General features: G+C 42.5%; 1 protein-coding gene across 5 annotated transcripts in view; it reads right to left on the bottom strand.

Annotated features, from left to right (window-relative positions):
* The window catches only part of RAPGEF6 (Rap guanine nucleotide exchange factor 6), a 178,722-nt gene that overhangs the window by 10,900 nt on the left and 150,844 nt on the right, over positions 1-16,978 (bottom strand). For 3 of the 5 annotated variants that reach the window (XM_045822778.1, XM_045822797.1, XM_045822807.1), the window contains 5 exons: positions 16,318-16,441; positions 13,913-13,936; positions 10,310-10,530; positions 5,752-5,943; positions 3,270-3,404 (listed from right to left, as the gene is read on the bottom strand). In XM_045822778.1, the coding sequence (XP_045678734.1) occupies positions 3,270-3,404; positions 5,752-5,943; positions 10,310-10,530; positions 13,913-13,936; positions 16,318-16,441 (696 nt within the window). Of the gene's footprint in view, positions 1-263; positions 771-3,269; positions 3,405-5,751; positions 5,944-10,309; positions 10,531-13,912; positions 13,937-16,317; positions 16,442-16,978 lie in introns of those variants that run through there. The other 2 variants (XM_045822816.1, XM_045822788.1) reach the window with 2 other exon arrangements.

The following is a 16,978-nucleotide window of genomic DNA, read 5'->3' as shown; positions in this document are numbered from 1 at the left end:
CTGCTTGTCTCCCTCACAGACCCAGCTGCCGCTGGCAGGAAATAAAGCCAACTACAGAACACAAGAGTATCAAGTTTACTGACATTAATTAAATAACATGTATAAAAATAAGGCACTTTAATTCAATAGGACTTTGTTGCTAGAGAACCCTGTAACACTAATGGTAAAATGCTTATAACAGTATTTCACTAAATTGTTTGCCTAAGCTTTATTTAACAAATGACTAAATTTAAGCTAAATTTACAGTAATAAATGAAACCGATTTAACACTAAAATAAAGTAAAAACTTCAAAGTGTCTTCCTCCTTTTTGACTGGCAGTGTGTACGGAAGCAGTTTAAAGCCGTGCTGTGGCCCCGGCTACTGGAACTGGAGATGTCACCCCCTTTCTCATCTCTGAAGTTGCTTCCGACACCCTCCACTTTCTCAGAGCTCTCTGCAGCGTGATGGTGATCTGCGTCCTCTTTTGTGCTGTTGGCTAGTCTCTCCCTTGAAAGCGTTCTTTCCCTAAATCTTCTAAACGGGGAGGTGATTCTTTTTCTGGCTGTGTTCTCACAACTTGTCCTGTCTCTATTCTCCTCAGTGGCCTTCTTGGTCCTGTCTGTCCTTTTGGCTGTGCTTCTGGTAATTTGAAGGATTTTCTTTTGCAAGTAAACCCCACCTATGCCGGGGCAGCTGTGGCCACTGATCTCGGTGCTGGTCTCACTGGGAGGGGATGAGGTAGACCCTGAGAGCCGCAGCAGGCTGCTGGGATCGGATAGGACGCTGCCAACTGGAGGGAGAGATGCAAAAACCCTGTCATGGTCAATTAATTCTTTCCAGTTAATCACAATTAAGCTGGTTTACATAATATATCACTGTTAAAAATTCTAACGCCTTGAAAATTTCTGAGAAACTGAAACCTGGCAACATACATGTTAATGCCCAAAGAGTCTCGTATACAGCGTTACACAACAGTCATTGCAAGACAGACCACAGGAAAGGTTCCCTGGAGCACAGTGCACTGTATGCCAAGTTGGTAAAATCATAAGCAGAAATGTGACAAAAGTATTTCCCAAATGTAACTACCTCTAGAATCTTCACACAGATTGTACTAAAAAAAGCTTAGCAAAAATCAGATAGGACATCCCAATAGTCTGCACGATAAATGTATTTATAAAGCACAATTTCTGATCCTGTCGTCTCTCCAAGGTGGAAAGGTTGTCGTCTTCAAGCACTGGGAGGAGAAAGGTTAAGGCCTCTTGACTTCTCACTGTTTAAAAGTTCTTGTTTGCGAGGGGGAAAAGGTGAAGGGGGACAGTCCACAATGTGGGGCATGCATAGCGACAGGTGGTGACTCAAGCCAGAGGGCTGAGCACGCGGACAGGTATGCAAATGCTGAACTGCTGTACTGTACACTTGGAACTGATATAATTTTGTACACCAACTATACTTAAATAAAATACAAAAAAAAGAAAAAAGTTCTTGTTTAGATTATCCATGTGAAAAATACAAAGCTAGGCTTATTGTCTTAATTGTTAGAAAACAAAGAACTAATTCCAAAGGTTAGCAAGAACTAGGAGCTGATCCTAATAATATATGTGTAGACTAATAGCATTTTTTTTCAATCACAGACGACAGGCAAAAAACCTGTGTGGAAATATAGAGAAATATTCGCTTGGGGTTCTAAAAAAACACATGTAAAAACAATTAGAAACAGTTTTGAAGAAAGGCATTTCTCCAGGTTCCTAAGGATTCTCAACAGGACTGACGGGCTCACACAGGAAGCCTGGGCAGAGGCAAGACTTCCTCTTCCAGCAGTGACAGTGGTGTTCTGAAGGGCAAACTCCTGATCCTAACACCTCTCCCCACCAGTCGCACTGGTTAGAGACCAGACAGTCTCCTGGTTAGAGGCATGTCTGCAACAGGCCCTTCAAAGCGGGGACACAAGCGGGCACAGGTGCCCCCAACAGCTCAGAGGGAGCATGGGGGTACGCCCCTCTGGACCACCTGTGTGCCCAGCGCAGTTCCCAGCCACTGCGCCAATCTGAGGGGACCACTGAGACTGACCAGGAGGAGATGCGGCAGACCTAGGTGCCTCACAAAATCATGTCCTGTTTGATTTTTCACAAAGCTTTTCTTAGTAGCTCCTGAGTGAGAAGTCCAGCCAGGCTCAGCCAGGTGACGGGGGCTGTGCAGGGCAGGTAGGGAGCTCTGTTGCCAGGGGCTGACACAGGGTGAGAGACACTCCAGTTCATTGAACACTTACCATGTCCCAGCTCTTGTACATATTGTTTCATTCAGTCCTTATACAGGTTCCCTAAAAGAGGTGGTGTCCCCCACTTCACAGACAGGAAACCCAACCTTGTGGATCAGCTGCTTGTAGTGACACAGCAGTAGGAAGGGACGAGTCAGGACCCAAACCAGATCTGCCATCACTGCACCACACTGCTGCTACACTAGGGGCAAAACTTAGAAAAAGCCCTCCCAAATGGAAACGGAACTTAGGGCACGGGAGCCGTGGAAAGCTCTGGCAGCTTTCCTTCCTGCTGGAGTTCGTAAGCTTCTTCCCGGACCACACACTACCCTGTGCTGTGATTATTTAAAGATGCGATTCTCTGACATCTGTGAGGACAACAGCAGGACCAAGGACCCTCGGCCACATGGCGCACACGGACCGGGCACGTGGGGACACCAGCGAGGTGGCTACATGCGTGGCAAAGGTAGAACAGCATCTCCGTGCGCACTGGCCGGGTGGTCCAGAGCAGCTCAGTCTAAACTACGGAAACATGTGAGTAAGAGTGATTTCAGGTTTTTTTACCTCAAGAGGTTCTATGTAAACATAAATGTAAAAACCCATAAGGGTTAAGGTTATTTTAAACTCCGATTAATAGAAAGGTAATGTTGTATTACTAAAGAAAGGAATGCATGAACCTAAATGTTTGTTTCTTTCTCTAAATCTTGCTGTTGGTTAAAAACAATTTCTTGTAGAAATTCTTATTTTCAAGTACTCCACAGAAGTCTCACATAATGGGAAGTCTAAACAGCAACCACAGGAATCCGCACGGAACGGAACAGCTGCAACTTCTGCCTGCGTTCGCATCTAAGCCCGTCGCCCTCCGTCAGGCAGGGACTGCACCTGGAGTGCAGGGACCCTGCACAGTAGTAATACCCAGGAGTGCGGACAGCACGAGAGGCCAAGCTCTTCCTCACACTTCATCATCATCACTACAGACGGAAAACGGAACATGTGTTTCAGAAGGTTGTTTGGTAACGTGAACTGCTGTCTCACCTTTGCGCGGGGAGCCGTGCGGGGACCCGGGAGGACTCGAATGTAAGGATGACGTCACGGACATGGTGTCTTCAGTATGTTTTTTACCACTTATTTCTTCGGCTGTTCCTAAAACTTTCTGTGGCGAACTAGCACCTAAAGTGAGACGAAGAAACGAGTAAGCAGCATGTCCCAAGGAGAGCGCCTGTAGGTGCCTCGATCGCCACAGAACGGAAGCCACGATGTGCAATGGCCGTGTGTTCGACTGAAATGCGTACATGACGGACGGGACCACATGACTGGGGAATGGACACAGAGATTCTCACCTCTAGGTCGTCTGTTCAAATTCAGCCAGCCAGCACAGACCAGATTATAACAGCTCTCGTTTGTTTTGGGACATAAGGGAAAATGACTTAACAGTCTGAGTACAAGTCCCGCCCCTCACAATTGGCACACTTGTTGGAAATCAGAATAGAGAAGGCATGGATTCGAACTCTCCCCTCCCCTCTAGAGGTGGCCTCTCCGAGCCGGGGCGAGGCATGTGGCGTGCAGCGAGGGTTGCTGGCGCGGGCGCTACCTGTGCTGCGTCTGTGCTGTGGGGGTACGGAAGAGGCTGCAGGGCTGCCAGGCCAGCCCTTTTCAAGAGCACTAAATTCACACTACAGGAGAGAAGTAGACAACAGAAAGAATCATGAATTTATAGAAAAATAGGATGGAGCCCACTGGAAACATTCCTGCAAAGTTCTAGCATCGCTCTTGGCCGACAGCTGGTCCTGTTTAGCGCAGATCAAACGCAGTGATGGTTTCAACATGCTGACATTTTTACATGCGTCTCTAAAAAATGCCAGAGAGCTACTGCCACACCCTCAACCCCTAACGCAAGCCCAAGATCTGACGTGGACTCGCACAGTGACAAGTGGCCCTTTGACCCTGAGACAGTTGAAACGGCAGCATACTCACACTACTTTTTCTTCCGTGCCATTTTAATATGAATGTGTTTGTCATCTAGGTAACAGCCGTATTACCACAGGACAGAAGAGGGCTACCAGGTACGAGTAACACTGCATCTTGGGTGATGACACCCAAGGAAGAAACCAGACCTAGGCTCGTCCCATTTCTTACTCATATGAGCAACTTTATCAGCTTTACCCATTTTACTTCCAATTTTCTCTTCATTTTCACAGCCACCAAACTTGTTCAGGCTCTGACACCTCCAGTTAATTGTGGCAGCAGCTTTCTATCCAGGCCTCTGGCCCAGCCTCCCTCTGGTGGTTCCCGGACATGAACCGGACCAAACTGCCCCTGTGCAAATTGCTCTGACAGCTGGTGGCTGACAACGCTCCTCCAGCATGCCATTTTGTACCTTCTGCACACTGTGACCTCACTCCAGCCTGGGGGGCCCTTTGTCCAGTGGTTAAACGCAAGGACTTTGAGCCAGTTGGCCGGCAAGCAGTTTCTACATCTCAAGAAGATAAAATGAATGTAACATACAGAGTGAGCAAAGCACTCATGCCTGACGCTCCGCAAGCGCTCTGTTAGCTTTAATGATTATTGTCTGGACACTCTTCCTGCAGCTGTGCCCTCAGAGGCAGCAAATTGCCTGTTGCTCCTTGGAGATGCCAAGCTTTCCCTCGGCCTGAAGCAACTGCTCTGGAATCTTTGCCTGATGACCTTCCTCATCAACCTTTAAGGCTCTGCTTGGGTGCTACCTCCAAAAACCTTCTCAGAAGCCCTACCTCCTCTGCCCACCCTCAGAGCGCTGCCTCTTCTGTTCTTTTGCTCGTTCTGCACACATCCCCAGCGTGACAGCAGCAAACTTACTCTAGTGAAGTTGTCTGTGCGTCTGTATCACCAGACTGCACTTGTGGCAAAGGTGAGGCATTTCTATTCAACTCTGGACCTCAAAACGAAATCAAGTAACATTCACACTTCACAAAGTCCTACTGAAAATGTCCTATATAATGTTAGACTAAGTAACAATGCTTGGAACCAAATCTAATCCAGCTTCCCCTCTGAAAGCAAAAATAGTGATACCATAAAAACAACAAATAAAAGTACTTCTGATAATTACTAACAGGGGGGCAGTGCACTCTATGCTTTGTGTGCTTCACAAGCTCTTCCTGTCTCCCAGCTAGGTCTTCGGAAGTGGTCACTGATGAAAAGCCGACATGCAGTCGCTTTCAGAATGAGCAGCTTCATCCTCACAGGCTGCATCTGCATGGATTCAATGCACCTCTGCCTACAGTGAGCCCTTAGTGGCCAAGTGCATTGCTGTCAGGTGTTCGGTTGATGTGACTATAGTTACAGGAGTTCCAGTGTCAGCATTTAGAGTGTGTATGCTGCTATCAAATACCGATAGGCAAAATGCAACATTTTTTATTCACTAGTGATGATTACACTATACAAAACCATCTCCTGAGTGCTTACATTAGTGATTATCTTTCATTCCAACTCCCCTGGAAATTTCAACTGAATGCATGCGACATTAATTGTGAGTACTCACTCAGTGTGGCAGGGTCTTTTGACTGTCCCTTCTTCCTGGTGGGGTGCAAATTAACAGCTGGCACTTGAAGCACCTGGCTTACTCTGTGGGGCTGATGCAGATGGGCTTTAGCCGTTTGGCCAGCTGACCGCAGAGGCACTGGGGACATTTCTGCTGATCTGGCCAATCTCTTCTCGGTCAAATTCTTGGTCACTAACAGAAGAGAGTAAGAAACATGTAATTCTGCACTCTTTAGGGCAAGGTTATTACCACTGACAATAAATGGCTATGTTACAATCACTTCTTTAACACAAAAATAGATTAACTTTTTAAAAGATAACTTCATATAAGTATTATAAAGTTTTACCTCTAAATTTTTTGTGGAATTGTTAATTTTACTTCCTAAATACTTTTTAAAATCCATTAATTTCATTAGCTCCACTCCTTAGCTGAAGGCTGGTTAACATCCTTTTGTCTATATTATTTACATATACAGAGTGTGTGTGACAGACCCTGCCACAGGTTTATCTGTGCAAGAGCACAGGACCACACCAGCCCCACGCAGACAGCAGCCCAGGGTCACACCGGTTCTTCCGACTTCACACCAGCAGAGACCTCGACACTGGAGCTTCCCTGGGGGCCTGGGCACCTTTTGGAGCCTTAGCTGTAGCTGCAGCCACAGCCTGAGCCATGGTTTGAGCCTTGGCCCTGGACTTGGACCAGAAGAGCCTGACACCCTTGACGATACAGGCACGAGCATATTCCCTAAGCTTGGGGTGAGCGATGCAGGCAAGTCCCGCTTGTGGCTGCAGCCCTTTGGGATCTTGGCCTTGACCTCCTTGGGCTTTATGAGGGCCTGATAGCCTTGGCACTGGCACTCATGGCCTCAGCATAGTTGGCCTCCATCTTCCTTAGGCCCTTTTTGTTGTACTTCTTGGCAAAGAGCATGTTCCTTAGGGTGCTTGGGTTCCACCCCTTTAAGACATCCTTATCTCTGTGGTTAGGGTTTCTTGATGCTATTTGTGCCCTTTTTTGGACTGGTTGTGGGTGACGTGGTTCCTGGCCTTGGCCATGCCTGCGCCAAAGCCTGCAGCTCCTAAAGCACCTGGGACCGGAAGAGCTGACATCCTCTCATCCATATCACTGAGATACTCCCCTCACTGTATCAGTTTTGGTGCCTTCAAGCTTCTCCATACAACAGTGGCTGACTTTTCCAACGTGAAAATCCCATCATAACACTTTCCTTCTTCAAATGCCCAGCATGAACCTTCAGATAACTTGCCACTACTCTCTGGGTCAGGATTCAAATCCCCCACACAAGGTCTAGGAGGCCTGCACAATCTAGCACTGCCCAGGGTTCGCTTCCCTAGTACTGAAAGCTGCAGGGGCAGGCAAAGTAGGTTCACAGCGGGGTGTATGGAAAATAGTCATAATTAATAAATAGTAACACAAGGCTAAACTGTGTGTGTGAATGCACAACTGCACACATCTGCCCTTCCCACGCCAGGCTGTCACTGACAGGAGGGCAAGGACAGCATATCTTGCTCACGGATGCCGCCCTGGGTGTCCAGCGATGAGAGAAGACTGACACTTAGTACTTGCTGCATGAATTACAGCACCAGATATTCAGAGGCATCCCAGAGACACAGCTGACTACATGAAAATGAATGCAGAATTAAAAACTGAGGTTTTCTCTCAAATTCGGCTGCATCTGTTGTATGGAGCCAGCACTGTGGTCCACAGGAATGAGCTCTCCCTTCAGGCAACACTTCAAGTTCTTCAGTCTTTGGGTGGCTTCCATGCAGGCCCAGCCTCAGCCTGCTGGGAGGTGTTTGTTTTCAACACCGAGATAAAAGCAAAATTAGCAACTGTACTCTGTCCCAGCCCAACTACAACTGTTAGCTGCTACTCTTTTACTTTGAGAGCCTAGGGGATATTCTGAGTAGTGAGAACTGGGGAACATCCCAGAAAGTCAAAACACAGGGACTGTGGGGGGATAATGTGCAGTGTCTCATCGACCAACCGAATCCAAGAAGTTGCTATCTTTTGGTTGGAGCCATAAAACACATTTTCCCCTCCTCTCAATACTAACCAATTCTCTACTGACATTTTATTAATTGTTAAGAGTACAAGGAAAAATGTCACAAGACTATTTTAAATATAAACGAGTTCACAGATGAATGGCAAAGCCCACGTATACCGACTTAGGAAAAACCAAATTCCATGATGCTCAACAACGAACTACTGTCTGAGTTTGCGATGGTCATTACTTAAACATTTAAAAATTAATTTTGCAATAATCAAATAAAGATCCTCAAACCAATTTAAAGAAATATGCTTTGGATAAATTTTCACAAAACTTAGTTTAAGAAAGTCTACAGGTTATCTCATTTTAAATCACTATCAGGTATGTAGTGAAGGACATCACTTAGAATTGTGAGAAGAGACAGAGTAAGTCTAGGCGGCTGTGAGAAGACACAGGTCTGCAAGTGTGCGGGGGGGTGGGGGGCGGCGCACAGGAAGCATGCAGACAGAGGTACGTGGAGTCTTTCCGGGCCTTAACGTTTTAACAATGAGCAAAGCATAAAAGAGATGTCTATGCTCCTGAATATCTGGATCAGATTTAGGGAACAAAGAACAGCTGATAGTGAAAACAAAAAAACAAAATAAATATTCTCTTAGCATATGAAGGCAGGAATAACAAATTGGGCTCCATAATCATATGATGATAAAGTCTATATAAAGTTCCTTGGGAAAAAAGAATTTTGATGATCAAAGCAGGATCAGAGTACTTTAATAAATGAAAGCTGTATATGGCTTCAAACATTAAAACACAAATAAATTCCGGCCCTGGCTGGTGTGGCTCAGTGGATTGAAAGCCAGCTTGCGAACCACAGGGTTGTCAGTTCGATTCCCAAGCAAGGCACATGCCTGGGTTGTGGGCCAGGTCCCCAATAGGGGGTGTGCAAGACGCAACCATACATTGACGTTTCTCTGCTTCCCTTTCTCCCTCTCTGTCTAAAAATAAATAAATAAAATAAAATAAAATAAAACAAATTAATTTTAAAGATTCTATACACTTTTCAGTCTTTATTTTCAACATGTACTATTATCTCATGGCTAACACTATTCTTAACAGCCCAGGTGTGGTAAGAAATTTTCCCATGTACCTTCCAAGTCTATGCATATTTATTATTTTTAACAGCTATATGTCCTTCCTCAGACTGAAAAGGAAGTAGGTTGTTAAGTATTCTCCAGCATTGCACTGTCTGTGTAACCGTTTTCCACTGCATTATCACATTGGACACAGTCCCAATACCAGACATCTCACGGGTGCTGTGAGGAGTAAATGACGCCATTTATAAAGTACTTAGCATGGTTGCTAGCATGTAGAAAGCTCTCATTAACTGTTAGTTTTTTACTATTTCTTTCTCCTAATTTAATAGATTTGCTGTAGAAAGAATCACAGACATAAAACATACTCCAAACCCTTGTTTGATGAAAAGAACCTTGCTAAAATGGTAACAAATGAGACTCACACTCTGTCTCCATCCTTCACAGGTGCTTTTTCCAACATATTCCTTTCCTTTTCCTATCAGTAGGTGTGTTTGAGATACTATTTTTACAACTTTTACTGAATGAATCATTGCCCTGTATTTTTAAGTCATTGTCAGACCTGACATTTTTAAATCGATATTGGGTTACACTTCCACTTTCTCTTTTCTACTGTGGACAGACTTTTTCTACTGCTATGCAAACACCACACAGTTCACCAAGCTCAGGGCCAGCCAACGATCGGCACCACGTCCCCCATCAATCTGAAACAGAACTAGAAAGCCTGAACCTCCCACTCCAGTGTTTTGTCAACATTTAACAAGCTCTAAGCTTCCTACTGGGGCACATGCACTCACACACCCTTTACTTATAATTTAAGACCATCCTTACTTTGTTGTTACAACAACAGTAGATTGTATCATCTCCCATCTTTGTTCTTACAACTATGATTTCCTTGACCCAGACACACGTGCATTCTGTTTGGCACTCAGAAAAAAAAGAAAACAATCCCCAAACCCCACCCAATGTTGAGAATAGGCTCTCTCTTGCCAACCATATTTTTTATATATTAACAACATCAGAATGTCTCTAAGTTTTGTTTTCTCTTACTTTTGGACACCTCTTGTCTAACAGTGCTTTAACTGAACTTCTTGTAGTTTCTAGTTGGTAAATACTACCCATGAAATTTTTTAAAAGGTTAACATTTCCCTTCTTTTTAATCTTAATTTAGGGATGAAGGTAAAAATGTTTTAAACAGAAGGCCTTTGGTGTGTAAAGTCCCAGTTTTTACAAGAAAATTTTATAATGCTTCTTAAAGATGAACTACTTACCCCTCTGTTTCTTACATAAGGTAACTGCTGGGGAGGGATGGGATTCTCTGGTTAAAGGGCAATGTGATGCTTGGTTACACATCAGGAATCTTTTGTAATTGAAAGTTAATTTTCTTGGGACTCCAACAGAACTCTAGAGAAATAAATTTCTATGTTATGTGCTATCTAGTGCCAAAGAGAAAACCTGTACTCACAGGTACCGTATGCAGGCTCCAACTGCAGTGACATCATTTGGAACTTCTCCTCGTCTGTCTCCACGTCTAGACCGGAAAGATACTGCTTCACTTTCCTTGCCATCTGGGCATCCTCGTAGAGCTTCTTGGCGTTAAGCAGAGAACTACGGCGTGCTCTTTTCTTGTGAGCACCTCCCTGAACATCCAGCATGTTCGAGTTTGTGCTGCCTTGACTCAGTGACCTGTGAGAAGATGGAGATCACAGTAAGGGGCTGTAACGATGAGAAATAAGCATGGCAGACTGAAGATTAAGAGAATTTTGTTTCTGTTAATGCTATTGCATGCTGATGTAAATGAGTTAAAAGATGAAGAGCATTAATGCAAAGTAATATGGCATATATGGCGATGTTCTAAGTTTTAAGAGTTGGCAAAGTTCAGAATTCAAAACAATAATCCTTCCTAAGCAGTGAATTTCATCAGACCTGTGTTTATGCCTGTGTACCCCATGGCACAATGGTGACAAGAAAATGCAGCCCCCACACTCTGGATGTATGGTGAGAGCCTGAGTCAGGACGGACCCATCCGCGGCCACCAGGGTCCTTCAGCACCGGGGTTTCCAGGGCAGCTGTGCTCGCCTGCGCTGCTTTGGACATGCTACTGCCATCACCTACCAGTCTACAGAAGGCCCGCTCTTAGCATGCTGACCAGAGTTGGCCAAAATTCAAAGAGACCACCAATAAGAAAAATAACAGGGTTTATACTCAATTCCATGTAGTCAGAGATAGAAATGCAATCAAAAGCTACCCAAGGCTGCCCCTCACATGTGGAATGGTTAGGCAGTATGTGGGTGCCTGGACTGGGGGGGCCTGGGACTTGGGACCTTCCTTTTGCAGTGTCTCTGATGTGATGCAGCTGGAAGGTGGGCAGCAATGACCACAATTCAACTAGCATTAGTGTTCCCTGATTCTACTCTTTTTCGCCAGTGCCCTGTACAAGGACTCCATCTAGAATCAGACTTTGAAAAGGAGAAATACAAGGCTATTTGTCCTTTCTAGCAAGGCAAACCAACACAAGGCTCTTCGATGGACTTTATTTTAAAGGCAGTTGCCGTTCCAAAATAATAAAGGTTTTCATTATTTTATTATCTAAAATAGTAGCTAAGGATTTTCTAAATTAGCCTAATATTTACACAAAATATTCTGAATACATAGACTACACACACACAATAATTTATTCTTTAATGCCCTTATACACAGTTTAAAACAGATAGTAAGATCCTAATGTTTTCATTGTAAACTGAGTGAAACAAAAGTTGTGTTATGGTAGTTTTTTTCTTTCACAATTTTAAGGTCTTTGAAATGGGGTGTATCTTACACCTGATGGCAATTTTTGATCACTGTTGGTCCGGCAGGACTGTGCCGTGGTTGTCAGTGATTACATGTGCAGAGAACTTCAACACTTGCAGAGCAGTTTGAAAGGAAATCCAGTGACACTAGCAAATTACTCTTTTAAAAAACATGTATTTTTAGAGAGAAGGGAAAGGAGGGAGAAAGAGGGAGAAAAACATCGATCGGTTGCCTCTTGCATGCCCCACCTGGGGACCTGGCCTGCATCCAGGCATGTGCCCAGACTGGGAATCGAACTGGTGACTTTTTAATCCACAGGTTGTGGCTCAATCCACTGAGCCACACCAGCCGGGGCATGAATTACTCTTTAACCCAGGAACCAAATAATTTTAAGGAGGTAGAGAATCTGACAAACTCGACAACATTCCCAAAGCAGCAGGCACGAAAAGGAGGTTGGCCACACAGACCCACAGAGCCGGCTGAAGAGCACAGCACCAGCAGCTCTGGACTCTTCTACAGCTTGTTTTACAAAAGGCTGCGCTGCCAACACACCTGGCGGCACCTTCAGCGACGCTGCCTGGGGAAGGAACTGAGGTGCTGGAAACTCTAAAAGTGATTTAGAAGATGCACATTCTGAGTATGAAGGTTTAGAAAGCCCTGACCAACTTAATTTGCTTATATTTTCCTTTTTATGAATGTAAAAGGGTGTTATGTGATAAAAATACATATTTAAATTTATATAAGAGCTCTTTCATTAGGTATAAGTTCAGGGGTACCTAAAATACTTGTATGTCCAACTGATGCCTTAGGTTCAAAGAAATGCAGTAAAATCAAGCCCTAAAATTTAGAAGTAAATTTTAATACAAAAATATCTTAGTTGATACTCAGGGAGAAAAAGAGACAGAGACCACAAATCAAAGATACATGCAAAATTTCTAATAAATGAGAACACCGTGATAATTGACAAGAAAATGTCTTCTACTTCCAAAACAGCAAACACTCTGACACAAAAATGAAAATGCTTGGTGTCTGCTAACATCATACATGCAAACCTAAGCTGGATAATTGGGGAATGTGACACCTAAGTCATTCAAACACCTCAAATGCCCACTAAGATGTACTGACCAAGTATTCTTCTTCCTAACAGTAATGCTGGGATTCAATTTCCATTTTCAGTGAGAAGAACCAGCAAAGACCAAAACGTACATGTGTGATACAGAGGAAAACACATGGGAAACACACAGAGAAGGGAGGGAAAGGCAGAAGGAAATTCAAGTTTACCAAACATCAACTGCAAACAAGACCACAAGAAAGACAGACTCACGTTAAAGTAAGTGGCTCACAAAAAATCCTTCTTATATGTAATAGAAGCACCTAACTTCACGATTCACTATAGTCTTAAAGTAACACAATTCTCCTTGGGCAATCCCTTCATCTACAAAAACCATCTTTCTTCATCAAAAAATGAGAAGACCATATAGATGATTTATAAGGTCCTAAAAATTCTGATTCTAAATAGATATCTAGCTATGTAGAGGCAGAGATCTGAACCTACCAGAACAAAAGATGGCAGTCTCTGATTTTACTATAGTTTTAAGAGAGCTAAGAGAGTTTTTAATTAAAAATGAGAAATTTAATATAAAATTCAATCAGTGCTATAAGTCTTGTGATATTAGAGGATCTGAGGAATTAAAATCATCCTTTATTTCAATTATTTACTAACTCAGTGGTTCAGATAAGGGCTGCCTCTTTTTTGAAAATTGATGTAAAAAAGTACTTTTAATAAGTCTCTTACCTATTTTAATATTTACGTGTTTAACTATAAAAGAAAACGGGGTGGGCTCTGGACCCACCAATGGTGAGGTGCAGGAACTGGGATGACTCCATCTTCCCCAGCTGCACCGTGGGACTGACAGTGTTCAGTTCACAGGGGAGTCCGGAGAATTAGACAGTTCGTGCAAAGTGCTTGTGACAGTGTGTGGCACGTAGCAAGCACACAACAAATACTGCTTATCATCATCGCCATCATCATTTAACTGACTTTGCTAAATTAAACCTAAAAGCGACTTTTGGGACATTAATAATAAAAAGGTAAAGAAAAAAAAAAGCTAGTTCTATCACTACGTTCACCTTGTTAGCAAAAGGTGCTTGCCAGGAGCGGGGGCTGACAGGGTTAATAGAACGCATGCTGTGCTGTGTGCGTGCATTAATGAGAAGGATGCAGGACGTGTTAGGGTTACACAACCTCCGTTCCGGCTGCATTCGTCTCTACACTTACCCCAGACTCCGCCACCTCTTCTTCCTGTAAGCAAGAGCCACAAACATTGAAGCATGTGTTTGAACAGGAAAGCACAGAAAAAAGACAACAGTTGAGAGCCAGAAAAACTCTGGAGACAGAATAGAACAGAAAAATTTTACTGGGAAAAAATGGTTGTTTAACAGTAAAATGACTTAAATGGAACCCAGAGGAATAAAATGAATTATAGGTACTAAAGGCCAAAAACCTCTAAAATGTCTAAAAAACATTCTTTTGGAAGATTATATTTTTAATACCTAATTCGAGGCTTATGTTAATAAGAAGCTTAAGGGAAAACATTTATTTACCAAAAACTGTGAATTCAAGATTTTTAGGAAAGGAAACTTTAAATTAAGGAATAGAACTTTCAAACATTTTTCCAAAAGGATTTCTGAGGCACTTATTTAAGTGACAGGATGAAATTACAAAAACATAGAGACTCATGATTTCACTTTTAGGGGCAGAAATTTCTCTGAGCAGTATATTTTATAAGAAATTTTAACCAGAAAATTCAACTTAAAAAGTAAAAATACATTACAATTTTATAATACTGTATATCCTTACTGTACATTTGGATTAAATAAAACATTGTTTTTTATACTTTTATTCTTATTTATTCGGATTTTTGCACTGCCTTCAATCTCCCACTAGCCTCAGTGCACCCCAGGCCTGTACGCAGGGAGCTCCAGTGTGGGCAGCCCAAGATTCTGTTTTCCAGCCAGTAAACTGATTACTAGTAAAATAAAAGGGGTTACCCTGTCCATACTACATAATATGCACCATCAAAATGGGCAATTATTTGCTTAAGAAAATCAGTACATTTTGGTACAGGATGACAAAAGAAACTAATTCAGGAAAAGTTCAGTCCAACCTAATTATAAATGTTTTATTTTCTTTATTGTGTTCCATTTAGCCAGGGCCATTCCCAGGAAAGCAGCCAAGTTTAATTAATTTCTTCTTCAGTTTTTTTCACCCTTTGTTCATTGCTAAAGTAAAGCTGGTACTCAGTGTAGTATTACTGATGGGACTGGCAGATGCACAAACCCGTCCCGTTCTCAGGAGCCAGAGTGCTAACTAACACATACGAGTAAATGAAGGTCCGTGCAAGACGACAGGCAGCGGTGGGGCCACTGCACAGGGACATGGAACAACACCAACGACAAACTTAAAAAACAAAGAAACAAACAGACTCTCCTCGAGGGGCGCTTCGGTCCCTGGCTGTGGGGGACTTCCACATCCGCACTGTGGGGCGGCGCCACCTCTCATCACAGGCAGTGATTCTCCAGGGCAGAAGTGAGATGCGTGGGGGAGGGATCTGATGCCCTTCCTACCTATACACATGGGGGTTTCTAAACTAGAGCAACCATGAGAATAACTACTTACAAAAACAAAGACCCTTGAACAGTAATGTAAATAAAACCAAACCAAAAACCAATCCAGACACACACTAAATCTGTTTCGTTACAAAAACTCCATCTCCGATTTTTTTTAAACAGAGTATTTTTGTTTCTTCAGTAAACTGTGTTTTTTAAGCCAGAGGAATTGTGTGTGCCTCTGTAAATATTTCATTTTTAAAAGCTCTGTATGAACTGAAACTACATACAAAAGCCCAGAGGAAAATCAGATAAAAAATTAAAAGTCTAATATTTACTCTGAGAATTACAGAAATTACTGGGAACAGCTTGACAATGTATTTTATGTTTAAATTTCATAGAAATTTGAGGAAGCTTTTGTTATTAAAAATGAAATTTAAAAAGCATTTTTAGAAGATCAGGTTAATGTGAAATACAAATAATATTTTCCATTTTTATTAAAGGAACATGTTTAAATTTGTATTTTCTAAATTATGTTTAAAGAAACTGCATACAAATAAACAGCAGTGTCATGACTTGAGAAAAAGAATGAAGTATGACTTAGATGGAAATATGACTAAAAAGTATTCAGTAAAAAAAAAAAAGGACATATCCACATTAATACTTTACAAATTAGGTTAGAAACCAGATGAAAGTATTTGTCTTCTGTGGTAACTTCAGTAATGACAGGCAACTTATACTCAAGTTAGCTAGTATTCTAAATAACACTAACAATACTGAACTGTCCCTTTACTCAAAAAAGTAATGCAGAACTAGGGTTCAAATCTCAGCAAACTATGTAATCCTGGGCACCTTACCCAACTGTTCTGAACTTCAGTTTCTTCATATGGAAAATGAAGATCAATATCACCTACCTTTAAGAATTACTGTGATAAATTACTTCTTCGAGATTATGCAAGCACTTTGCATAGCACATAACAAATGGAAAATGGTCCAAAATGACAACTATTACTACTGTAACTGGACCACCCCCGGTGCCGCCCTGTAACACCTTTGCACACTTCAGCACCGTACCTCTGTCGGAACATCATAGCTGGGTCCATGTTAGCAGAAGTCATCCGAACGACTTGACGGATTTCCTTGGCAATCATTCTTAGCTTCTCAAAATTTACTAAACCGTCTACCTTGGAGTCATTTCCTATGGAATAAAAGGGAAAGTTTATAATTTTCTACATTAAAGTATCTATAAAAAGGTAACAGAAGTCAATTTACTATTCTTGGGAGGTATATATTAATAACTTTCTCAAACTGCCACTCTTGCTTTAAGAATTGATGAACCACAGATGGTTCAACCCTGCCCCCAGGGGATGAGCTACTGGGAGGACTTATATTCCTAAGGGGGTAATAATTATGAGTACCAGAAAGTGATAAACAGCATGACTTCTAAAACAAACTTCATTATGTTATAGGCACACTTCTAAAATGTGCAGCTCCTCGAATCCAACTGTTCCGACGCTCAGCCCACTCTCAGGTAGGAACGCGTACCTGCTACTCTGGGCATTGAAGACTTGGGTTTTACCAGAGGTCACGGAGAATAAGCTTTGGGCTTAATTAAACCAAAGAGTAAGTTTTCTTTGCTTTGGAATACTGAAAAATTCTTAAATAAGTTGTCAACATTTAAGAAATTGAAGCTATCCCATGAAAACAATAATTTCTGACTTTTCTTGAAGAGAAA

The sequence above is a fragment of the Phyllostomus hastatus genome, unplaced genomic scaffold (assembly GCF_019186645.2).
Source record: "Phyllostomus hastatus isolate PE091 unplaced genomic scaffold, TTU_PhHast_1.1 phas_contig_150, whole genome shotgun sequence".
NCBI classification, from domain to species: domain Eukaryota; kingdom Metazoa; phylum Chordata; class Mammalia; order Chiroptera; family Phyllostomidae; genus Phyllostomus; species Phyllostomus hastatus.
This window is presented reverse-complemented; position numbering and strand designations above follow the sequence as displayed.